The 26,393-nt window shown below is 38.0% G+C and overlaps 3 protein-coding genes and 1 long non-coding RNA gene across 6 annotated transcripts; 2 read left to right on the top strand and 2 right to left on the bottom strand.

Annotated features, from left to right (window-relative positions):
• Nucleotides 1-1,178: 1,178 nt before the first annotated feature.
• Nucleotides 1,179-2,680, bottom strand: LOC106413753 (E3 ubiquitin-protein ligase RMA2). The gene is made up of 2 exons (XM_013854497.3): nucleotides 2,440-2,680; nucleotides 1,179-1,901 (listed from the first exon to the last, which is right to left on the bottom strand). Exon 2 carries the CDS (start codon nucleotides 1,895-1,897, stop codon nucleotides 1,304-1,306), a length of 594 nt encoding a protein of 197 aa, XP_013709951.2. The 5' UTR covers nucleotides 1,898-1,901; nucleotides 2,440-2,680; the 3' UTR covers nucleotides 1,179-1,303.
• A 3,005-nt stretch (nucleotides 2,681-5,685) lies between these two features.
• LOC106412921 lies at nucleotides 5,686-6,294 on the top strand. The gene has a single exon (XM_013853790.1). The coding sequence runs from the start codon at nucleotides 5,686-5,688 to the stop codon at nucleotides 6,292-6,294; it is 609 nt and encodes a 202-aa protein (XP_013709244.1).
• Nucleotides 6,295-9,561: 3,267 nt separating this feature from the next.
• On the bottom strand, nucleotides 9,562-23,688 carry BNAC08G12960D. 2 transcript variants are annotated; one of them, XM_013852695.3, is made up of 3 exons: nucleotides 23,536-23,688; nucleotides 23,209-23,335; nucleotides 9,562-9,909 (listed from the first exon to the last, which is right to left on the bottom strand). In XM_013852695.3, exons 1-2 carry the CDS (start codon nucleotides 23,647-23,649, stop codon nucleotides 23,216-23,218), a joined length of 234 nt encoding a protein of 77 aa, XP_013708149.1. In that variant the 5' UTR covers nucleotides 23,650-23,688; the 3' UTR covers nucleotides 9,562-9,909; nucleotides 23,209-23,215. The 2 variants fall into 2 exon arrangements, with proteins under 2 accessions (XP_013708149.1, XP_013708148.1); XM_013852694.3 differs by lacking the exon at nucleotides 9,562-9,909 and having other exon boundaries at nucleotides 22,916-23,335.
• Nucleotides 23,468-24,455, top strand: LOC125591482. 2 transcript variants are annotated; one of them, XR_007327557.1, is made up of 3 exons: nucleotides 23,468-23,691; nucleotides 23,806-23,930; nucleotides 24,204-24,455. It is a non-coding gene; the product is annotated as an uncharacterized LOC125591482 (long non-coding RNA). The 2 variants fall into 2 exon arrangements; XR_007327556.1 differs by having other exon boundaries at nucleotides 23,806-24,455.
• Nucleotides 24,456-26,393: the final 1,938 nt, after the last annotated feature.

A 26,393-nucleotide genomic window follows, 5' to 3' on the forward strand; every position in this document is an offset into this window, starting at 1 on the left:
TCAGCAATATCAAAAACTTAAAGTCGAACTCTTAAAATCTATTATCGATATAGGCAAATTAGATTACAACTTTTGAAGCTAAAAGAATGGATCCCTTGAATGAGGAGGGGGGTTGTCTCAAGCGGACCGATAGGCCATAGATCATGTCAGGTTGCGATATGCTTTTAATGAAACCGCTAACTCAAATTCGGTCACGGTACCATTTTGTTTACAACATTTTTAATGTATTAAGAAAGACCCGTATCCCTCTTTGTAAGAGGTGACACTATCCTCGTATTCAAAACCTGGGAAGCATACCAACTTCCTAGCCGTTTGTTATCTTGTGTGAAGGTCCGCTTGGGGCCGGTAGATGCATCCGCTTTCATTTGCTTGAGAGTCGAGGCTTTGGATGGTGTTGCGACGTCATGTGACTAATAGTTCGTTATTCGAAGATTTTGAAGTGTGGTTTAAATCTTTCATAGATTATATCACAAGTGACAACTTTGATATCTTGCATAACACCTTATAAAACTTGTTTAAGTTTGTGTCTCCATCCTTGTACTCTTTTGAATTTTATGTCCTAGGTTTAACCTTTTGGATCGCACATCGTGGTTTGTACGATGTTGTTACTATCCCTCGCTGTAAGTGTTTAATCTAGTAATGAAGATTTTGGTGAACAAAAAAAAAAAATTAAGAAAGACCCGTACCAAGACCATTAATGTTTCGACTTCTTAGGATCTAACACTGTCTTGTTCACCGTTATCAATCAAACGTAGCCACGTAGGGCCCTTGTTTTATTTGGAAGGAAAGAAATATCGTTATCCGACATAAGCAACGCCGTTTGCGTCCAGTGCCGGCCCTGGGAGAAAGCGAAGGAAGCATGTGCTTCCGGCCGTTCAAATTTTATCAATAATTTCGGCCAATTTTCATAATGCAAGTTGCACTTAGTCCAGTAGTAATACGTTAATCTTCTTCGCAGGAGAAGTCATGAGTTCAACACTCATGCTGAACATTTTTCTATTTTCATATATAGTGGCCCAAAACAATTTTTGTGCTTCTAACCCAACAAAACTCATGGCCGCTACTGTTTGCGTCGCATTCTAATGCCACTATCATCTTTTATTGGTGTACAAGATCGATTGAGTCAAAGATAAGCCTACGTTTACCCATCATCACATATTATTACAAGTAGCTCAAAATATACAACAGCCAATTTGGTGCCGTTTCTTGATTTTTGACTTTATTTTATTCTCATCATATACCATTTCAACATGCAACACTCTTACACACATACACATACAAACTCATTCGACTTAACTTATATCTAGAAGAGAAGTAAACACATAAACATAAAGCAAAGGAGGAACAAGTAGATTCTGCTTAGAGACTCCTCCGCCTGCATTGTCCTCGGCCTTAACCGGAGATTTGTGTCACGGTCTGTCCGGTACGGTGACACGTTGCTCGATGACTCACCAAATAGTCTCCGATACACCATGTCGCATACCGCACCCGTCACCGGATCAGGCATTCTAGACATGTTCCTTTGACTACTCACACCTTCGTCTACACGTTGACCGACTCCTCTTACGTCATAAACCGGACCGGATGGTCTCTTCGGTAAGGTTAAACCGGACTGGGGAGTTTTCTGTCCCCTGCCGTAGATAGGGACAAGGGTAGCCTCGGAGACATCGGATTTGCAGACCGGACATTTTTGAGATTCATCCTTATCGTACTGATCTACGCGTTGTCTTGATGTGTTGGAGGAATAAGTCCACTTGTAAATGCAAGGCCAACAAAACAAGTGGCCACAAAAGGTCACGACCGGGTCTCGAACCTGATCTAAACATATGTTGCAGTCGAAGTCTCCTCCGGAGTCAACCAACGCTGCTGGGCTGTCTTCTTGGTCCTTTATCTCCATTTTACTGAAACGTACAAGACAAGCTCATTCACTTGTGGATATTGTTTATAAGTAGATCATTACAAACTTAACAAAGTCATCTATACACCAATCATGATCTTGCTTTACTTTAAAAAAATTTAAAGAAAGAAAACGAGTGAAACAAAGACCAATCATGATCTTGCTCATTACGAAATTTTGAGAGAGAAAAGAAGAAAAACCATTTTTTAAAGAACAATTAAAAACAAGACTTGACCTAATCCCTTTAGGTTTCACGCTTTCCTCTGTTTCCATAATCTCGAATCACGTTATTATTCATAGACCATATACGAAAAAAAGAAAACTAAATAGCTAAAGAAATGGATCAAACAATCACAACGAGTTTTTATTCGTATGGTCTAAAACCTACATAGTATATATAATCCAAGAGATTCATATCGTGCCTAGTTACTCAAGAAACGGTGCAGATCTACTGATTATACACCTTTAGATGCACACATACAAACGCAAAGACATAAGATTTCTATGAAGACTTATGGTTTCAGAAGATAAAAGAGACGTACTTTTGAGAAGCTTGTTAGATATATATGGATCTCTTCTGTCTTAAGTACTACTCAACCTTTTGATTTGCTTGATGCGACAATGGCTAAAGAACAGAGGAGGGGAAGTATTTGGGTTTGGAGAGAGCAGAATGGATTAGAAGAATAATAGGTCGAGAGTGGTGCAGAAGCACGAGAGCTTATGTTACACATACACAATTTTTTTTTTTAATTATAAAAATTATAAGGTGCAAAATTAAAAATCCGAATAGGTTATGTTTTTTAAATAAGAAACGTCTACCTAATTAAAAATAAGTGTGGAAGCCCCTTGGTCCAATGGTTTGACTAAAGGTTCACTTCTACATCCGGAGATCTGGGTTTCAAACCCTAAAAAATGCAAATCATGCATATAATAGAGAAAAATGGTTACAAGAGGTCTTTAGTATAGTGCAGAGCGTATCATCGAACATGGATTTCATAGGGCGGCTTGGAGTGACGACAGTCAGACGTGTATTCTCATCTGGCGGTAGAATTATCGGCTGTAAAATCGTCTATATAATATTTCTGAGCGTTGTAATAGCATAATAAATCAGACGTTAAAAAAAAATTTAAAAATAAGTTGATAAAGTAACAAAACGCCTTTTTATATCTTTTTCTTTTATAACTTACTAGCTAATACATTTATATTCGCAACTTATATTCTTTATATTTCATAATATCACTTGTTTTAGCTAAAACATAAATATTAAAATATTATTTTTATCAATAGTATCATAATATGTATACACTAAATATAGCTCAAAATAAAAACTGTAAAATACAATTAGATGTACAACATACAAAAAGTATAACATTAATTTCTTAAAATTATAATTTAATATATAAATTAAATATAACTTATCTGATTATAGAACAACTTTAATAGTATACAACATCTAATAAATATAAAATTAAATAGAAATGTAAACTAACTTATATTTTTATAAATGAAATACATTAACATATATTTTAAAAATTAAGATGTAATATTTTATATTTATAGAATAATAAATATTCACTTGATAGGACTATGTTAACGAAAAAACAGATATTGGAAATGCCACATGACATGACCTTACATGAAAAAATGATACATAGAATATTAGAAAGCACAAAATATACCCATGACTTTGGAAATGCCACAAGAATGCACAAAATGACAAAATATTCAGGAAAGATAAGAATTTGGCTCTGAAAAAGAAGATAAGAAGTAGGCAGTGTCTGTTTCTGGCAACACCATAGACACTCACCCAAGTATGACGACGTGGAACTACATGGCTGCACCGTTACACCATTATTTACCCTTTTAACAAAATTCCTAGTGTGATTTTTCACTTTCACTAGATTATTTAAAAAGTTCTGCTTATTGTTATTTTTATTTTTTTTGTAACATAAAGTTCTGCTTATTCACTACTTTACTTCTTTGTATTATTTCAGAATTTGTAACTAGTAGGTGTTGGGTGGTGAGTTGAAAGCAGAAAAGGTGGTGAGTGAATAGCAATGGCAATTTGGCAAGTTGCGTGATTAAACAGGAATTATATAATAATAAGATTTCATCAAAGCCTTGATTGAAGGGCTTATCTATCAATAGTCATACAGTTTAAACTTTAAACCACACAAGAAGATTAGGCTACACGTCACCGAAGGTGTTCACCATACCATATTTGATTTCATATATACTAATTGTCAGTAAGCAACCCGAAACTCATTCCATGAAGTAATAAAGGAGTGCCTACAAATTCATATCTGTTTTGTCGTCACCATTATGCCTGAATCTTATGATGAAAAACAAAGTTCAGAGTCCTTGAAAAGCACTTCATACCAGAATGTTAAAGCAGAGCAATCTCAATGCGAGGAACTGGTTCGAATCATTGACGTTTATGGGAACGCCTCAGGACAACAACTGAATAAATCTAAATCTTCAGTTTTGTTCGGTTCTAAGGTCATAACGTCCACAAAAAAATGATCTGAAAAGATCACTTGACATTACGAAAGAGGGTGGAATGGGAATGTACTTGGGCATGCCTGAAAAGATTTGTGGATCGAAGAAACAAGTATTTTCCTTCGTGCAAGAAAGGATGAACAACCATATAAACTCGTGGTCTGCAAAGCTTCTATCTAAAGGAGGGAAGGAAGTTCAAATCAAATCAGTCGCACAAGCTGTACCAACCTATGTCATGTCATGCTATTGACTGACTCAAGATACTTGTAAAAAACTATCCGCCGCAGTGACGCGTTTTTGGTGGAGTACGAGTAATTATAACGGAAGACTTCATTGGGTAGTATGGGACAAGATTTGTGTTCCTTTGGAGGAAGGAGGTCTGGACTTCCGAGACTTTAACGACTTCAACCTAGCACTCTTAGCAAGACAAGTATGGCGACTGCTTATCTACCCAAAATCTCTACTAAGCCGAGTTCTAAAAGGGAGGTATTATCGACACTCCAACCCGTTAATTATAGGTAAATCAAATAACTCCTCATATGGATGGAGTAGCTTAATGGCGTCTAGACAAATCCTGGACAAGGCACTTAAAAAGACTATTGGAACTGGAGAAAACACAAAAGTTTGGGAGGATGTCTGGATTCAGACGGAGCCAGCCAGACCTGCAATACCGAGAGAAGCTGTTGTTGATCCTGACTTGAAAGTTCACTACCTGATCGATCATGACCTCAAGGAATGGAATGTGGCTCTCGTGAATGAACTTATTGCAGAAGAAGATATTCCCCGCATTTTGGCGATGAGAATAAGCCGCACGGCTCGTCGAGATAGTTACGTCTGGAAATATTCCAAGTCGGGTAGCTATACAGTACGAACATGATATAAGGTGGCAGTAGAACAGAGACGCAATTCCCAACCTATTGAGGTGACAGAACCAAGCACAAATGGCTTAAAGAAAGAAGTCTGGAAACTCAAAGCACCTCGGAAAATAAAACACTTCATTTGGCAATCTATCTCAGGATATATAGCCTCAGCAAGCAAGCTGAAAGAACGCCATTGCGGTCAGGATAGTACCTGCCAGAGATGCGGAGATGAACAAGAAACAGTGAATCACATTCTCTTCGAGTGCCACCGGCAGCTCAGTGTTGGGCCTTGTCGGATATTCCTACCTCTCCGGGGATCTTCCCGTGTTCCTGCTTATTTATCAATGTCAAGACGCTCCTAAAATACTCCAAAGAGCGCAATCAACTCGGCGTTTGTTCTTCAGTGTTCCCATGGATCATGTGGTATCAATGGAAGACAAGACACCTTTGGAAACCTTACAATTGGCATATCAAGAGGCGGAAGCTTGGAGGATGGCACAGATGGTGGAGATAACCTTTACGGCTGAAGAAAACAACCACGCAACAGCTCCTCACGTCGCAGTCGAGTTGCCCTGCCTTTGGAGGTGTCAAGTCGACGCGTCATGGCTGGAGACTAGTGATGGAGTTGGAATGGGTTTTATTCTCTATGAGCAGGAAACAGAAGTACTAAGAGGACATGGCAAAAGATCACAGACAGATTCTCCACTTCACGCAGAGGCAGAAGGTTTATGTTGGGTGATGAAGGAGATAAGAAACCGGGGCCTGGCTCGGGTTTACTTTGAATCCGACTGCCAACAGCTAGTACACATTATCCAACAGAAGAAAGAATGGCCTGTACTAGAAGCAGTATTGGACGACATCCAAGCTATTAAATCTTCGTTTGATGTTTTTTCTCATAAGTATATCCCTCGTTTTGCAAATGTCCGTGCGGATGGTCTTGCCAAAGACGTCCCATCACGAGTGCAGAGCTTTAGCTCCTTTGAGATCATGGATACACTAAGGTTAGCCGTTAAGGCTAGTTTGTACGAACTCTTTTAAGTTTGGAATGAATCTTTTGATGCCAAAAAAAAAAAACAACTTGTTTTCTTTTCTGTTGTTGCAAAACTTAAAAACTTAGTCTCAATCAATCAAATTTTCAAATATAACTACAAAAACTACTATCTGTCCTAAATAAATATTTCTATTACAAGAAAAGGCTAAACGTTTTCTTTTGAGGTTCTCTTAATAATTTCAAAGGCTAAATCTAAAAGGTAAAACTAAAATCTTCACAATCTCTCTGAATGTTTACACCGCTGGTATTGTTATACAAGGCTAGTAATATCACTGATAAAGTGAAGAACCAGTTGACAAAATGAACTCCATCCCAACATGATCTCTCATATAGTTCACTTTAAACAATAATTATAACAAAAGTATTGGGTTATAGTTCGTATTGGGTTATAGTTCACTTTAAATACATTTATAGTATTTTACCAAAAATTTTTTTTTATAGTTGTAGCTTGCATATATATAAATGTATTTTAAAAACGTATATATAATATTATAGATACACGTTCATGATAATGTTTTCAAAGTCTTGTATAAAATTATTGGAGCAAGTTGCCTTTGACAACTAGGAAAACTGAGCCAAGAAATGGGCGTCTCCCAATTGATTAGGGATATTAACCAGTTGTAACGTAGCTGAACCAAAATAACATACTGAATATATATTTGTTTTCTCTATAAAGTTTTGGTTAATGTAATGTTTTCTTGAAATATTAAAATAGTAAAGTACTAATATGGTTTCTTCTACTTAATTATCCGGTACATCCGCAGTATTTTTCTCCCCTCCTATAACTCCATAACACGAAAACGAAAACGTAACACAAAAATGTTTTAAAATCAAATGTGACAAAGAAGGAAACAACAACAGTTACAACAATAAAAAATGAAACAAAAGCATGAAGATTTCTCCACATTGTTTGGTTTCTCGAACAAAACTTGGGTTCACCCCTTACGGTGAACTCTCAAATTCATCTCTATTATTAACATCAATCAAAGTGCCATGTAGGACTAGAAGAAAAAAAATATTAAAACTTAAAAAAAAAAGAAAATAGCTTAAAAAGAATAAAAGAACGTTGCCGTCGCAGTTAACTAAAGAAAAAGTTTACCGAAGAAAAGAAAAAAAAATAAAAACTATGGAACAAAATATGTCTACTGCTTCTTTTGTCTTGTTTTCATTGTGGAAGTAGTAAGATTTGCAAAACCTTACTACAACTTTCAAAACCTAATGGAGACAGAAGCAGTAATAGAAAAAGGATTGTTGGAGGTGGGGATACTTCCTTGTAACATTAGGAGCTCTGTCTCTGTTCCTGCTAGGAATCACAAGAAGCTCTCGGCAACAATAAGGGAAGAGACGAGAACTCATCCTCCAGTTACATACTGTGTGAAGTTCGAGTCATTTGACACTATGTCCAAACTGGTCAAAGACAACGGTGACAAGTACGAGTCACATCCTGTCTCAGCCGGTGGATACAATTGGTACGTGCACGTATGTTGGATTTAAGTTAAGCACATGAGAATTGATTGTCATTGTCAATAACTGGTGAAAATTGGATACTTTTTGCAGGACACATTGAGATCAAGCCCAACAGAGAACAAAGCTATGAAAAGAGCAAGCTTTGTGGGAGTAAAAACTGGCCTGACAACAAGTTCATCACATCTGAATATTCAGTAAACATACCATTCCTTGGAAAATTCAACATCAACCTCTTCAGAGTAGTGTGGCGGACAGCTTATGTGGTTGGAGTTTTCTCTTTGACAAACCCCTTTGACACTAATCCGATATCCGGACGTACATGGCTTGATTTGAAGTACGTAAGTCATGGTATGTTTGTACAACCAGACGTACATGGCTTGATTTGGATTGGAGAAGAAATCAAAATTCGATTTGAAAGCATAGAATTGGAGACTCAACTTGACAAACACAGCTTCCATTTTCTCTGTGGTGATGAAGGAAGCAACCGACACCGTTAACGGCGACGTTCTTTTATTTTTTTTAAAGCTATTTTCTTTTTATTTTAAATTTTAATATTTTATTTTCTCCTAATCCTACATTACACTTTGATTGGTGTTAATAGGTGAATTTGAGAGTTCACCATAGGGGGTGAACCCAAGTTTTGTTCTTTCTCTATTTACAATCATCCTTTTGTCGGGATTCGCCTCGTCTCTCCACATCTCTCGTAATTTACAAATATTTAGTATTTAAATTTGTGTTTATTAAAAAGTGTTTTAAGTTCTTAAAAAAGGTTTGTTATGTGAAGTTGATGCGCTTGTGTCACACCCAGCCACAAGCCGAGCTCTTCTTCGGGCAAAGAAACGTAAGAAAATCCAATTTTCCAAACTTGAATCATTGTTCTTAGTAAGAGCTCATGCATGATCCATTGATATTAACAGCATGCAAAGAAGATTTTGCAAGCAAGGATTACACAATCTTAACGAGTAGATGCAAAGGACCAAAGTATCAAGCCAAGGCATGTTGCTCGGCCTTCAAGGACTTTGCATGCCCATACGCGGAAATTATTAGCGATGAAACGACACTATGTGCTGCCGAAATGTTCTGCTACATCCAACTCTATGGACGTTATCCTCTGGGCATATTGGCAAACATGTGTAAGGAAGGCAAAGAAGGGCTTGATTGCACCAACGTCAAGGCCACCTCTGCGTCTTCTCGTGCATAACTCCCACTTGTTTCCACACACGCATTGCTTTTCACCGTTATCTTGGTTTGCCTTTTCTAAAGACATGTATAAATGTTACCGGCGGCGGACCCAGCAATTTTTTTTTACTGAGGTCACAATGTAAATAACGTGTTACTAAGTGTAAAAAAAGAAGTAAATATATGGTTCATTGTGGAGCTTCCAAATCATGTTTGAGGAGTCATTACGTGCACTATCGAATCAACTGAGCCGGAACTAACTAAACAAAATGGGTTACAAGTGAAATTTACATTATTTACTGGTGTCAAGTGTCAACTAATCTCACTTCTCTTCAAATAGGTCCGTCCATGTATGTTACGATATGTATGACCGGTTTTGAGTACAGTCGGATTAAACATTTTTCAAATTTTAAAGAATTATTACACATATGTCGAGTAATCTCTTTTTTTTAAAAAAAATTATGTTAAGACTATTATAAAAATGTTTATAACCATTTAAATATCGGATTCGGATTCGACACTGGCTATATGATAGGTATATGGACATTACGTTGTTAAGTGACCCCATTAATTCTCTTGTGCAAATCATAGATGAAACTTCGATTTTTGTTTAGGCTGGCCTACATTTCAGTAATATGCATTGTGGGGGAATTGAATCCATATGATCTCGTATCAACAATACGAGTATCATCCATTACGCTACACATCTGAGTCCTCGTGAAAATTTCGCTACACATCACAATACTAGCATGTGGATCACGACAACATTTTGGCAGCTAATGTGGTGAGTTAATCTCCAAGGCACATGAATCTCGTATAACATGACATGTCATAACATGTTGCGTTACACTTCAACCCAAAATTACTATAAAACAAAAAAAGCTTAAACATTAAAATCAACAATTGTTGTTGGTAAATCGTAGAAACTATATCAAACTTTGTCAAATGAGAAGAATGTTAGTAATTGAAGAACATAGTGAAGAACAAGAGAGAGATGTTTAATCTAGAAAGTAAAGAGAGAGATAGAGTAAAAAAGAAAAATCTTATTTGCTTGATTGATTTGCTTATGGGAACATCCCATATATATAGGGGTTACAAGTATGGCAAATGGTAGATGAGATATGATAAACTAATAATCCATTGTCTTGAGATCTTAACCCACCATGCACGCTTGTCCCTTGTAGTGGCATCTCCATTGTCTTGAGACTTTAACCCACCATGCATGTTTGTCCCTTGTAGTGAGTGGTATCTCCATTGTCTTGAGACCTTAACCAACCATGCATGCTTCTTATTGCTTCATCTTCACACTCGCCATAGGGACTGGTCAAGCTTGGAAACCATGAAGCATTCCCTCGTTAAAACCTTTAGCTTGGAAAAACCTCATGGGATAAAAAACCAAGCCAAGAAAAAAGAGTAGAACACATCATGGCTAAGAGGATTAATGTGATGAAAAATCTACGAGTCCTAACTTGGAATGTATGAACTCGCAAACCTTGGTGCTTGCAGCCTTGGTAAAGAGGTCAGCTAGTTGATCCTCACTTCTTGTGTAGCAGGGTAAGATGATCCTTTGTTCCACTGCTTGCCTAACTTTATGACAATCCACCTCAATGTGTTTAGTCCTCTCATGGAACACACTGTTGGAAGCTATGTGTATTGCTGCTTGATTATCACAATGCATGGTGATTGGAGTTGATGTCTCTATACCCAAGTCTCGAAGTAGGTTTCTGATCCAAATCAACTCACTAGTGAGCTTCCTCATTGCCCTATATTCAGCTTCAGCACTTGAGCATGACACTATCTTCTGTTTCTTGCTCTTCCAAGTGACAAGATTGCCTCCAATAAATGTACAATAGCCGGTAGTGGATCTCCTATCCACTCTGTCTCCTGCCCAATCAGCATCACAATACCTAACTATCTCTGTATTTTTGTTGCATCCCATCCACACTCCTTGCCCTGGCGCCTCTCTTAGGTATCTTAGGATCCTTTCAACCATGTTCCAATGGTGTATCTTGGGAGCTTGCATATTCTGGCTTACTTGGTTAACTGCAAAGCATACATCAGGCTTGGTGATGGTGAGGTATATCAGCTTTCCTATCATTCTTCTATAGTGTTTAACGTCAGCATAGGGCTTGTCTTCAATCTCCCCCTCACGCAGCACCTTATACCCATCTTCTAGTGGAGTCTTGGCTACTCTCACTACAAGAAAACAGGGGGATTCTGATGGCGGAAATCGTCGGAAATTCGTCGGAATAGACCGATTCCGACGAATTTCCGACGAACCCGTCCGTCGGTATCGTTTCGTCTGAAAAAAAAAATTCGTCGGAATTTCGTCAGAACTTCCGACGACTTTCTGACGAATACCGAGAAACGTCATTCTGACGAACTTCCGACGATATTACGATGCGGATACACGAGACCAGAGTTCATCGGAAAAACTACGTACCGACGGAGAACGTTTCTCGGACAATTCCGACGTAGAGTGTTCCTCGGTGTATTCCGACGAACTTTAGGCGTCAGAATTTACCGACGGACAACGGTCGTCGGAATATACCGACGAACCTCGTTCGTCGGTATATTCCGACGGAAATGGGGTTCGTCGGTAAATTCCAACGAATATATGTCCGTCGGTATATTCCGACGACCACTGTCTGTCGGTATATACCCATTTTTTAAAAAAAATTAATTTTGCATTTTTATATATTTTTCGATATTAATAAATTTAAAAAATAAGAAATTTAAAACTAATAATATTATAAAATTTAAATTCATAAAAACCGAAATAGGAAAAAAACATTCATAAAGTTTAAAATTCATACAAACCGAAATAGAAAAAAAAACATTCCGAAAGTTTTAAAAAGCCGAAATAAACTAAGATGAACTCGAAGACATCAAACGATCTAGCTTCTGCATAATCTCGGTGTTGAACTTCTTCTGGGATGCCAACTCAGCAAGGATAGTGGCATTCTCCGAACGGATAGTGGCATTCTCCGAAAGGATAGTGGTGTTCTGCTCCTCCAATGCCCCAATCCGTTCATCTTTGTCATGTAGCTCCTCGAGAATCATGGGATCGGCATACGGAGCTTGCGAAGAAGATGCCGGATACGAAGAAGCACGACGGGCCAACCCAACTAAACGGCCTCCTTTCCTTTTAGGAACCGCCTACAAAAATATTTAAAGTAAGTAAATAGGGACAAGTAAGTAATCGATATTATAAAAAAAAATATTAATAAAAAAAATTACCTTTTCAACCATCTCATTTATTTGCAATAGAGACAGGTTGGTTGAAGCTCCCGTGGATTCGCCGTCATCAGAGAGAGGCTGAGATTGGGCAACTATTTCAGCTTCCACCAAATCAACTACACCTTTGATCACGGGGTCCTGAATTTGACCCGTCGTCTTGTTAGTGTGAGCCACCTTAATGAGTTGGAGACGATCAACGGGATTACCGTCATTTGCTTCGATCTAAAAAAACCGCCATTATTAGCCAAGAAATATATAAAATATTTATTTAAAAAATATAAAGATAAATAATAATAAAAAACTTACAAGTTCATCCTCCTTAGTAGACATAGAGCAAGCGCCGAGGTTGTGCACATACATACCTTTCCCGCCACGATCGCTCTTCCGGTTCCTGGAGTTCCTAGAAGACGTCTCTGCAGTTTCTTCCTTCTCCCAATGAGCTATCAACTGCTCCCACACCGTCCCGTTGATGAACCGTGGCTTCTTGTTCTTCTGCCAAACTGTCTTCCACGCGTTTATCTGCTTTGTGTAAGAGTCCATGGCCTTCTCGTTGAATTTCTTACGGACTGTTTCCGTAAGATCGGAGTGCCAGTTGAACTCTTGCTACAAAACAAACACAATTTAATAAGTAAATATATTTAAAAAATGTAAAAACTTAAAAAAAATGAAGAGTTACTATACCGCAAACTGACGAAACCACAACTCTCGTTCGTCGTTAGGGATCACACTCCACTTTGGATATCCAAAACGGAGCATGGAGTACATCATCTGGTTGATGCTCCGGCTAATGCCATTTTTCGACTTGGTGAACCTTTAAAAAAATACAAGTTAGCAAGTTAATTAAAGGAAAAAATATAACGGTACAAATAAAAAAAATACTAACCAAGTGCTATGGCCTCGTCGTGGGTTGGGTTGGAGAAACGGGAGATGCTCTCGACCTGGTTGTTGAACCAATAGATGAACCGGCATGACCCCCGGATCCTGTTGAGCAGCAGCGTGAGGGGCAGCGTGAGGGGCAGAGGGAGCTGGAGCGGGAATATATGCGGGAACCGAGTCATGAGACGATCCCGATGCACGGGAACTGCTCACCGAACTACGTCGAAGACGGGCTGCGGGGCGGGCTTCATCTTTGGCCCTAAAAAAAAAAAATTAATACATCAAACATATTCTCAAATCATTTCTATTTTTAATGTTTTCATTTATATATTTACAAAAGGTTTTATAAACGTTTTAAAAAAAACTATTAAACCTTTTATATATATATATATATATGTATACAAAATTATTAAAAATTTATAAATATAAAAAAATGTTGTTAAAAATTTATAAATGAAGAAAAATGTTGTTAAATATTGATATTTTTTTAAAAAAACGTTTTATTATACATAGTTTATTAGTGGAAACTTATAAAAAATTATAAAAAATTTTAAAATTTTTATTATACATGATTTACATATATATATATATGTATACAAAATTATAAAAAATTTATAAATATAGAAAAATGTTGTTAAATATTTTTAAAAAATTTTAAAAACGTTTTATTATATATATTTCATTACTGGAAACTTGAAAAACGTTTTTAAAAATAAAAAAAATGTTTTTAAAAATAAAAAAATGTTCCAAAAAAAAATAAAACAACAATCCAAACAACAATCCTAACTTATATATCCTAAACTATCAATCAAACAACCTAAAATCCGAGATCTAACATCCAAAACCCTAAACAATTGAGATTAAAGAAGGTTTGGGATGATTCTTACATGATTTAGGGTTTGGGGGAGGAATCGTCGGTGTAGAGGGATGAATCGCCGGTTTTGGGGGAGGAATCGCCTGTGAATCGCCGGTGGAGAGAGGAATTTAGAGAGAGAGATGCGGAGATAACGAAGAAAAGAAGGAGGAGGGTTATTATATCAGACGATTCCGACGGACACGGGTTCGTCGGTATTCCGTCGGTATAATTAAAATATACCAAATGCCAATTCGCGAAAATTTTCAAGCGGTTTGGTTCTCCCGGGCAAATTTAAATTCCGACGGAATGTGTCCGTCAGTATATTCCGACGGACACATTCCGTCGGTATATTCCGACGGAATTCCGACGACTTAGTGTTTAGGGTGTTGATTTCAAGTTTCTAAATGCAAAATCCAAATCTTTGATAATATATATAGTATTTGCATAAAGATTTAACAATAAAAATGTTTTATAACACGATTTTACACAATAACATTTTTTGTAGTGTAAGCTTATATAAATATGATTGTATAAGTATATAATGTTAAGATGAGATGTTATGAAAACAATGATATGCATACATAAATATTTTAATGAGTTGTTATATTTGAACGGTTGCGATCTAATACTATACTAAACACTTATTATGTGTTATTTTCATAGTTTTGGCATCTAAATTTATAGATTTTTATGATTGAAACTTTATAGAAACATATGTCGTCGGTATTTTCCGACGAAATACCGACGACCTTTCCAATTTTCAATGAAACCCGTTGTCGTCGCTATGTCGTCAGTATATTGCGAGGGATTTCCGACGGACCATTAAAAAAAAAAAAAAAAAAAAAAACTAATCAGAATCTTCTGAATCTTCATCAAACTCCCCAACCTCGGCTTCCGGCTCTGAATGTACGACATCATCATGTCCAAACACAGTCAAATTCTCAACGAGTTGAACATTTTCCAAATCTTCAACTGCCTGGGCGTTGCTGGTAGACTCTGGTTGCAATGGTTCATCATCATCAGAAGTTCCATCCACTCGTCCTCTTGGGTTGATTTGCGTTACAGTAACCCATGGATCGTCTCTGTACGTCACCCGAGGGTAACTGATGTAGCACACCTATACATATCAATTATACAAGTATTAGTAAAATATATAACATTAATTAATTATATTGGTAAAAAATTATGAATAGATTGACATACCTGATCAGCTTGCGAACCAAGAATGAAGGGATCATAATATTGAAGTTTCCGCCGCGAATGAACTGATGTAACACCAAACGCATCAATCTTCACTCCTCTATCTGGGGTGGTGTCATACCAATCACAATAGAATACTACACAACGCAATCCAACCATTCCAGGAAATTGGATTTCCAATATTTCTTTTATGTTGCCGTAGTAGACATCGTCACCAGAAGAAGATGAAACACCAGCATCATATGTTGTCTTAGAATGACCTTTCCTTGTGAATGCATATCCTCGCGTACAAAATTTAGGATATGATTTGACCACATAGTTTGGTCCCTGCACAAATTCGCGTATCCAATCATCGAACACAAGACCTCTGGCCAAACCATCATTCACCTATAAATTAAAAACATATATGATTGAAAAGTTAATTAGTTTATATATATTAAATTTAAACTAATCATTTGCATAGGGTAATATGATATATGACTCACATAACTACGAAGCCACGCAGCAAATCCGTTATCTCTAAGTTGTCGAAGCTCATCTTCTGTTGCATGCCTGTGAGTCATACGCAACTCCGCCATATATACACTATATACAAAAATATTATCAATATGAAATAAATTTATTGAATATTAATCTAACAATAAATGAATAAATATTTTTACCTCTCATATTGTAGAACATCTTCACAGTTGGTGAGCAAATATGTTTGCAAATGAGCGTGCTCAGTGTCCGTAAGTCTCCGCTTCGTGAATTTTCCACTAAGTCGTCCTATTTCCTTGAACATGCTTGGGACAGTAACATGATATGTTGCTCTCTCCCCTCTATCATCATGCCGAGCAGGTCTTCGGTGTTTTGTATGCACTTCTGGTGGAAAATAATTTTCAGCAAAGATTGCAGTTTCTTCATTGATCACCTGTGCCACTATAGATCCTTCCACCCTGCTTTGATTTTTGACCATCTTCTTCAGATGATGCATATAACGCTCAAAAATATACATCCATCTGTACTGCACAGGACCACCAAGTTCCAATTCTCTTGCGAGATGAATAGCAAGATGTTCCATTACATCAAAGAATGATGGAGGAAATATCTTCTCAAGGTTGCACATGCTGACTGGTGCGTTTGTCTTCAAATTATTAATACCCTCTTCAGTCACTACTCTGCTGCATAAGTCGCGGAAGAAAACACTAATCCCTACATAGATAAAAGACATAATTTTCGTAAGTATTAAGTTTTTATAAGCATAATTGTTAAATATAAAAATAAATTAAATTGTAAAAATATAATATACCTGCAATTGCTTCATGAACATTACGTGGCAATAATGCTGAAAAAGCAAACGGAAGGAGGCGCTGCATAATTACATGACAATCATGACTCTTCAAGCCAGTAAACTTTCCTTCGCTTCTATCAACGCAGTTCCCCAAATTTGATGCATATCCGTCAGGAAATTTCACTTTATCTGTAATCCAATCAAAGAACTCTTCTTTTCTAGCACCATCCAGCCGATAAATGGGAAAAGGGGCCGTACCGTTCTCATCAACGTGAAGTTCAGAACGATCACAAATATCGACTAAATCCAACCTTGACTTCAAATTATCCTTCGTTTTACCTTGGATGTTAAGGACTGTGTTCATCAGATTATCGAAGAAGTTCTTCTCAATATGCATGACATCTAAATTATGCCGCAATAGATGACTCTCCCAATATGGCAGATCCCAGAAAATACTCTTTTTGTGCCAGTTATGTAGCTCTCCAACCGCATTGACTCGAATGTTTTCATGTCCACCTACATCTGGCGTCCTTTCTGCATCAAAATACCTAAACTGCTTCAACAAATCTTTCCCACTAACTTCCTCAGGTGGACCATCAAACACCTGCTTGTTCTTCGTAAACGAAGTCTTACTCCTGCGGTATGGATGATCAGGTGGTAGAAATCGTCTGTGACAGTCAAACCAACACGTTTTCCTTCCGTTCTTTAGTTGGAAAGCATCTGTGTCATCTTGACAATATGGACATGATAGCTTCCCATGTGTTGTCCATCCAGATAACATACCATATGCTGGAAAGTCACTTATTGTCCACATAAGTACTGCCCGCATCTGAAAGTTTTCTTTGCGCGAAACATCGTATGTCTCAAAACCATGCGCCCATAGTTGTTGCAACTCATATATTAGTGGTTGAAGAAACACATCTAGTGATCTTTTAGGATGATCTGGCCCGGGGACGAGAATTGAGAGAAACAAAAACTCTCGTCGCATGCACAAGCTCGGCCGTAAGTTGTACGGTGTCACAATAACTGGCCATAGAGAATACTGCCTTCCATGCTTTCCAAATGGGCTGAAACCATCAGTAGATAATCCAAGATAAACATTTCTTCTCTCTTCCGCAAATTCTGGATATGTTGACTGGAAATGTTTCCAAGCCTTTGCATCTGAAGGATGTCTAATCTCACCATTTGTGGAATGCTCTGCATGCCATCTCATTGCTTTTGCTGTGCGCTCACACTGATACAACCTCTTCAATCTTTCCGTCAAAGGCAAATACCACATTCTTTTGAATGGGATCGGAACTCTTCCCCTCGTCTCCTGATAACGAGGTTTCCCACAAAATTTGCATACATTCCGTGTCTCATCCGCTCTCCAGTAGATCATGCAGTTGTCAATACATACATCTATCACTTCATACGGTAGTTGAAGACCTGCAACAAGTTTCTGAACCTCGTAGTATGAACCCGGTGCAAGGTTATCCTCAGGTAGAATACCTTTGACAAAATCAGTAATCGCATCCATACATTCTTCAGCCAAATTATAGTCTGTCTTAATACCCATTAATCTAGTTGCAGATGATAAGACTGAATGACCATCTCTACAATTTTGATACAAAGGTTGTTTTCCTGCATCCAACATGTCAAAAAATCTCCTAGATTCGGGGTTTGGTTCTTCCCCTCTATAATGATCATGTACCATCTGCTCAGTACCTACACCATAATCTATATCCGTTCTAGATTCTTCTAACCTAATATCAGGCTGAGGTTCACTAACAGGCTGAGGTTCGCTAGTACTACCATATTCATAACCAGTTTCCCCATGAAGGTACCAAACTTTATAATTACGTGAAAACCCTTTCATATACAAATGAGTCCAAACATCAAATTCTTTTATAACCTTATTATTATTGCAAGAAGAGCAGGGACATCTTAACATACCACTTTTTGCATCCGGTTGCTGTTGAACAAGCCTCATGAATTCTCCAATCCCTTGAACGTATTCTTCCGTAAGCAAATTGGTGTTCGGATCCAAATGAGGTTTATCCATCCACGAACGATAATAAACTTCTGAAGACATGATTTTCACGGAATTGTTATGACTAAAGAGAATGAAGAGAGAATGAAGTGTGAATGAGTTGAATGAGGAGGGGTTGTATTTATAGGAAATTGCTTACGGACCTCCGACGACTTTCCGACGGAATTCCGACGGATGTAAAGCAGTCCGTCGGAATTCCGTCGGTATTGTCCAATCTCAAACGGCTATACAACGGTCATATATATTTGTCGGCAACGGTCACATGGTTCGTCGGAATTCCGTCGGTATTTTCCGACAAAATTCCGACGACTTTGCTGTTAATCAGAATGTCGTCGGAAATTCGTCGGAATATACCGACGAACTTCCGACGACTACAACGGTTACATTTTTTATCGGAATGTCGTCGAAAAGTCGTCGGAAAGTTCCGACGGACCATATTTCGTCGGAATTCCGTCGGAAATGGCCGACGGGATTCCGACGACTTAATTTTTTTGGATTTGGTCAGAAATTTGTCAGTATTCCGTCACAAATGTCCGACGACCTTGGTGTCCGTCGGAACCTCCGTCGGAATTCGGTGTGTTTTCTTGTAGTGTCTCGCTCCAAGCTTTCCTGCCTCATTCAAAAGATCAAGTGTGTACTTCCTTTGAGATAAGAAAAGCCCCTCTTTAGAGCGGCATATTTCTATCCCTAGAAAGTACTTTAGCTCACCCAAATCTTTAATATCAAAAGTAGACTTAAGAAAGACTTTGGTTGAGATAATATATTCCTTGTCACTTCCTGTGATGATAATATCATCTACATAAATAAGAATCACCACAATTCTTTGCTTGCTTGTGAGTGTGAAGAGTGTATGATCAGCTTCTGACTTTACAAACCCTCTTCCATTGAGAGTTGTACTCAGTTTGTGGTACCAAGCCCTTGGTGACTGTTTTAACCCATAGATTGCTTTCTTAAACCTTTGGCTTGACCATGTCTTCCATACCCGGAGGTGGCCTCATGTAAACCTCATCCTCTAGCTCTCCTTGAAGAAAAGCATTCTTGACATCCATCTGCCATAAATCCCATTCCAAGTTCACTGCCAATGAGAGTAGAATCCTTATGGTGTGGAGTTTAGCTACTGGTGCAAATGTATCCAGATAGTCTTCTTCATAGACTTGGGTGTATCCTCTTGCAACTAGCCTTGTTTTCTTTCTTTCTGGTTTCCCATTGGCAAGGTACTTGATGGTGAAGAGTAGACGGCTTGTAACAGCTTTCTTTCCTTTGGGGAGCTCAGTTTCATACCAAGTATCATTCTTGATCATGGCACCAACTTCATCCCCAACTTATGCTCTCCACTCTTCATGCTTCATGGCTTTTTCATAAGTCTTTGGTACATACTCTTGATCTAGGTTGCTGATGAAGACTACATGCTCTTCAGATAGTCTCGCAAAAGAACATATTGCTTGGATAGGATGAGCTACTGCATTGTTGTTGAAGTATACTTTGGTGTCCATCCACTGAGATGGTTTCTTCACCCTTGTACTCCTCCTTAATGGTTGAACTTCTTGTTGCATTCCATCTTGATCATTAACAACTTCTTCTTGGATAGCTTCTTCTTGGATAGCTTCCTCGTGGATAGCTTCGTCATGGATATCTTCTTCAGGGATAGCTTCCTCATGGATAACTTGCAAATTAGGTTGATTTCCCCCCTCATGATCAGGATGGACTGCTTCTTCAATTGATGTAGCTTCATCCACAACTGGAGGTATAGGTGAAGTGCTCGGAACACCACTTGTTTGAGGCTGACTGATGCCTAGGTTTTCCAGAATGATTCTCAAGTTGTTTGTCCTATCTGAAGATCTTTGTGAGAGATCCTGAAGGCTTTCCCAACTCTTCTCATCATAGTATCCCTTTGATTCCGCAAACTTAACATCCCTTGAGACCATAACTCTTCTTGATTCAGGTATGTAGCACTTGTACCCCTTCTGCGCATGAGTATATCCTATGAACATGCCTTTGACACTCTTGGCTTCAAGCTTGTTTCTCTGTTCCCCTGGTATCAAGACATAGCACACACACCCAAAAACATGCAAGTGATCAATTGGAGGTTTTATTTTGTTTAATACCTGAAAGGGAGAGATATCTTGGAGGACTTTGGTGGGGATCTTGTTGATCAAATAACATGCTGAGACCACAACATCTCCCCAGAACCTCTTTGGAACATTGGTATGGAACATCATGCTCCTTGCAACCTCCATAAGATGGCGATTCTTCCTTTCAGCAACTCAATTTTGTTGTGGTGTGTATGGGCAACTTGTTTGATGGATTATGCCATGTTTTGCTAAGTGATGTTTGAAAGCAGTGCTTGTGTATTCTCCGCCATTATCAGACCTAAAAATTTTGATCTTGGAATTGAAATGGTTAGATACATAGTTTTGGAAGTTAATAAAAGCTTCTAAAACTCTATCTTTAGTTTGAATCAAGGTGAGCCATGTATATTTTGATTTTTCATCTATGAATGTAACAAAATATTTATGGTTCTCCCTAGACATACAAGGTGCTGTCCAAACATCAGAGTGCACAAGGTCAAAGCAATTTTCATAAATAGTCTTAGAATTAGGGAAAACAGATCTCTGATGTTTACCAAGAATACAAGCCTCACAACTTCCACTCTTTAAAGATAGATTAGGTAACATCAGTCCTAAGGCACGATAATGAGGATGACCTAATCTAGCATGCCATAAAACATCACTAGCTAACACAGAAGCAGAACTGAAAGCACAAGATAAATCTGAAAGCTTGGTGTTTTCAAGCAAGTAAAGCTCTCCCTTGCTCACACCCTTTCCCAGCATCTTCCTGGTCTTAATATCCTGAAAGCACATATCATTAGGACTAAAAATAACATTGCAATTTATATCATTGGTTGCTCTCTTAACAGATAATAAGTTGGATGTGAAAGTAGGCATATAAAAAGCTTGAGACTCCTTATCGAACAGTTTCAAGTTTCCTACTCTTTCAATTGGAATTCTATCACCATTAGCAATCACTACACTCCCTAGAGCAGGTTTAACATCACTAATCAGTCTAGCATCCCTAATCATATGATGAGAAGCTCCTGAATCAATGATCAAAGGTCTAGTAGTATGTGAAGCACTGTGAATAGAATTTAAAGCATTGACACTGATGTTACCAGAGTTTGCATTGATAGCCTTGATAAGGGCTTCAATGTCTGACTTGCGGATGAAGGCATCATCAGGGGATGGCTGAGACATGGCATGGGATGTGGATCCACCAGTGTGAGTGGTTGAGATCATAGCTCTTCCATCTTCTCCTATGCGCATGGAGCCTGGTACTGTGGTTTCATGAGTTCTTGCTTCATGTGTTTTGGCCTGGTTGTATCTGTTGGTTGAAGCAGGTCTGAGGTGAGGATGGAGGATCCAACAATTGGTTTTGGAGTGGCCTAGATTCTTGCAGTGCTCACAAGTCACAGACTTGTCTCCTCCTCTTCTTGGTTTGAAGTGTGCTTTGTTGACTGAAGCACTCTCCATCTTCTCAGCTTTGTTCGCCATAGACAGTTCCCCTTTTCCACCAAAGAGACCATCTGAGCCTAGCTCCTTCAGAAGTTGAGCACACACATCATCATAGCTTGGAAGCTCTTTAGCTCTCAATATGTGTTTAAGTACATCATTGAAGCTTGGGTTGAGTGTGAGAAGCAATCCAAAGACCTTGTCTTGCTCACGCCTCTCTTCTAGTGTACTAGGATCAGTGGTACTTGGTCTTAGCATCTCAAGTTCAGACCACAGCTGGCTGTACTTCCCAAAGGTGCTTGGTGAAGTCAATATCCTCTTGCTGCAAGTTGTTTATTGCCCTCTTAACCTCAAAAATTCTGGTGAGGTTTGAAGTGTTGCCATATACCTTGTGTAAGGTATCCCATAGCTTCTTTGCAGTCTCACAGTGTAAGTAAGACTCCATGATATGAGTATCAAGTGAGCCTTGCAAGATAGACAGCACCATGAGATCCTCCTGACCCCATTTGCCTTCATCTACCACTACAACCTCCTTGCCATCTTCTCCTTGGGTGATTTGTCTTGGGGCCTCACTTGTGGTGATGTGCTCCCATAGACCTCTTCCTCCAAGAGCTGTCCTGGTCAATCTCGACCAGGTAATGTAGTTAGGACCTTTCAGGATGACTGGAATCCTCACTAGCTTGTGCTGCTCCATCTTTGCTTGCTATTTTCCAGCGGGTAAAAAAATAAAAAAATTCGCCAAGAAGAAATTTGAATTTCTGAGGCTAGACAAGAGAGAAAACAAGGGAAGCCAAGATATGTTCTCTAGAAATGAAGAAAGTAAACCAAACAAGTGAAAGAGTAAGGTGAATAGAGTAAATTTGCGGAAGCAGTTTGGTGTTCAATAGCTTGGAGGCTCTGATACCATGTTAGAAATTGAAGAACATAGTGAAGAACAAGAGAGAGAGGTTTAATCTAGAAAGTAAAGAGAGAGATAGAGTAAAGAAGAAAAATCTTATTTGCTTGATTGATTTGCTTATGGGAACATCCCATATATATATAGGGGTTACAAGTATGGCAAATGGTATATGAGATATGATAAACTAATAATTCATTGTCTTGAGACCTTAACCAACCATGCATGCTTGTCCCTTGTAGTGGTATCTCTATTGTCTTGAGACCTTAACCCACCATGCATGCTTGTCCTTTGTTGTGAGTAGTATCTCCATTATCTTGAAACCTTAACCAATCATGCATATGCATGCTTCTTATTGCTTCATCTTCACAAAGAATGCTTTGGTTATCGGTGAGCAGTAACAAGGGTCTCAATGAACCTTAACCCATCGAACCTTGGACCAAACTTTTTATCTCCCCCTTCTTCAGAACCCTTTTTCTTCTTCCTCTGTTTCTCCTTTGAATCCTACTCAAAACCAGTCAAATAAAATATATAATTATTATTTACATATTTTGATGTGGTAGTTTTTATAAGTTTGACATTTTTTTTTTTAATGGCATGTTTATAGAGTGTGTGAGTACACTTCAAACATAGCAAAAACAGAGAAACTTAGTGCTATTGAGAGCCCCACAAATAAAAGAGTCAGGAGCTTGCTTCTTTTTTACCTGACGGGAAAGGTTTGATTTCGGCAAAGACAAGGATACGGTGGTGTTCATGGTGGCGGTGGAGGCGGAAGCTGCCTCAGAGATGGAAGCAGCGAGGATTCCAGTTTTCTTCATGTCGTTTTCTTACTTTGCTATAATAAAATTTGCAACCCTGAGGTATTGGCAGATAACTGACGGCTTATATATGCAACGGGAAAAGTTAAATTATGTTAATCTGACCATTTTATCTCGAATCTTTAAAATATATTCCCCGTTTTACCCTCTTTTCAGAGTTTCTTGAGCCATGTTATGTCAAATGAGCGTGGAACAAATGCAAAAGAAAAGGGCTATTTGGTCAAAGAATAACCATAAAAAGAAGTGGACTTTAAACCTTGGAGTTAGAACCACACAAAGAGGTACATGATTGTCGATTGGTTGATCTTTTAATGGAAATGTGTGCATCATTGGTTGCTAAGCAACCTTAGCAACCCACGTGTTTGGACATTCCTGCTTTTGTTAGTTGGTGTTTTGAAAATGTAAATCAACTTCTCTATTATGGATAGTCTAAGATAAGTTTTTATTTGGATATACGATACGATAAGGTCAGGACACTAGTGACGGGGGAACAATGGCATTGAACAAGTGGATCTGATTATTATTATTATTATTTTTTTTTTTGGTATAACCAGGATGGGTTCAGGCTTTCGGCCTTAATCCCTCTATGCCCAGAGCCAGCCTTTGTCTGTACCTGTTACGGTCCTGGACACTCTTCCCCGTTCGAGACTCGAACTCGTGACCTCTCAGACAAATGCCTGAGGTATTACCAGTTGAGCTAGTTCGTCCGGATGATTATTTTGCTTTTGCGTAAATCTCAAATGCAAATTGATAAACTGATTTGTGGCAAAAAACCTTAACACATCTAACTCCATATGGTTTTCTCATTTCTGGAGAGATTTCTCTTTACGTCAAATTTAATGTTAACACATTTATTCTCTGATAAAGATAATACAGTCTCGTTAAATATTCAATATTTTACTAAAACCATATTCGGTCATTTTCTTGTTAAAAAAACAAAGGAATCCTAGTCCTTTGAATAATTTATTAAGCATGGTCAACGACATAAGCATATGACTAAAGCATCTTACGATGACGTAAATGATCCCTGTTAATGTTTTATTATTAAAGCTTTTGACTGAAGATGTATGGATACAAATCAAAGCATGACTTTGCGGCTAACTGCGTCCACATATCTTTACTTTTCACCGGCCAAAAACGTATTCGGTATTCCATATCTTAACGTGAATCATCCATTGATCACGTCCAAACCAAGAGCCAACTACTTAGTTTACGATCTTGAATGTAAAACATTCTATCACCAAAGTGATTGTAGAATATCTTTTCCCAGTTCCCAGGAGTTTCACAACGACTTCAATAGGTTCGATAAAATCTTACAAAGAGTTGAAGAGAAGGATCTGAAGCAACCTTTTAACCAAAAATGTATACTATTACGAAGCAACTCAATGTGGCATATGTGGAGTCCTTGTTAGTAACCCAACAACACATAGGCGGTATAAAGAACAGAAGTTTACTCAAACATAACTCATTTTAGGACACTTGACTAGAATCAAACAATTTTTTTTTTATTATTGGCATTTTTTAAATACCAAGCGTACCTTTTTTTTTACGTTATCAGAAAAAACATATTTACAAGAATATCATTACTTTTCGCTGCCATGTAAGCAAAAACCCGGTGCCACGTAGGAATTCGGTTCCGTGTTTTCATTAAGTCAGCCGTAAATCACTACATACGTCGTTACAGCTGATTTATTGCTACGTGACGGCTGAATTAATAAACATGGCTGACTTAAGAGGAAAATGCTGATTTAAAAACATAAGTCAGCCGCCCGGTACGGCTGATTTACAAAAATGTGGATTATGGGATAACAACTGACTTACAGACACAAGTTACGGCTGACTTATACATCGGTGGTTTGATTTCTGGAATATTCGGCTGAGTTGTAGTTAAGACACGACTGAGTTATGTTTCCCCGGTTGAGTTAATGAATATTGACTGGCTGAGTTATTTAATTTACGGCTGACTAATGGGATGTTGTTACAGCTGAGTTTATATTTAATCAGCCGTAATAGGATGGATTAACAGTAAAATCAGCTTGTTTATGGCTGACTTATTAGCGAAATATTAATTACTAGAATAGCATTCGTTTGACGGCTGATTTATGTGACGATACGGCTGATTTACGGTTTTTCATCCTAATTATGGCTGATTTCGGATCAAAATATTAATTACTGAAACAGTATCCACGGTTCGGCTGACTTACATTGTACATGAGGGCTAATTTACGTAGGTTGAGTTATATATTCGTTTGTCGGTGATTAAATGATTTTCCATGTCATCCGCCATGTCATCAACTCGAATTTTCCATGTCACTGCTAACGAACTACTTTACAACTAGGTTTGTGTGTGTTCATCTTTTTCTTCATCTTCTTTATCTATCTATCTATCTTCTTCATCTTATTCTTCATCTTTCTCAGAGATCTTATGGATCCGGTAATTATTGTTTCTATCTATCTTCTTCATCTTATTCTTCATCTTTCTCAGAGATCTTATGGATCCTGTAATTATTGTTTCTAGTAATTGGATTAAGAAAAACAGATATGTATTCAACGCTGACAGTAAAGGGTGTAGAGTTCTGCATTTAGATGAGAAAACAAAACATGAAGAATTCGCAAATTCTGTACTCGATGATTACAGATTGAATGAATTGAGGCATCAAAAAACAATTGTGCACGACACTCCACCAGTTTACGGAGAACAAGGACCCATAAATGAATCGGAATGACAGAGCAAGAGAGAGACG

Source organism: Brassica napus, chromosome C8 (assembly GCF_020379485.1).
Source record: "Brassica napus cultivar Da-Ae chromosome C8, Da-Ae, whole genome shotgun sequence".
Lineage (NCBI taxonomy): Eukaryota > Viridiplantae > Streptophyta > Magnoliopsida > Brassicales > Brassicaceae > Brassica > Brassica napus.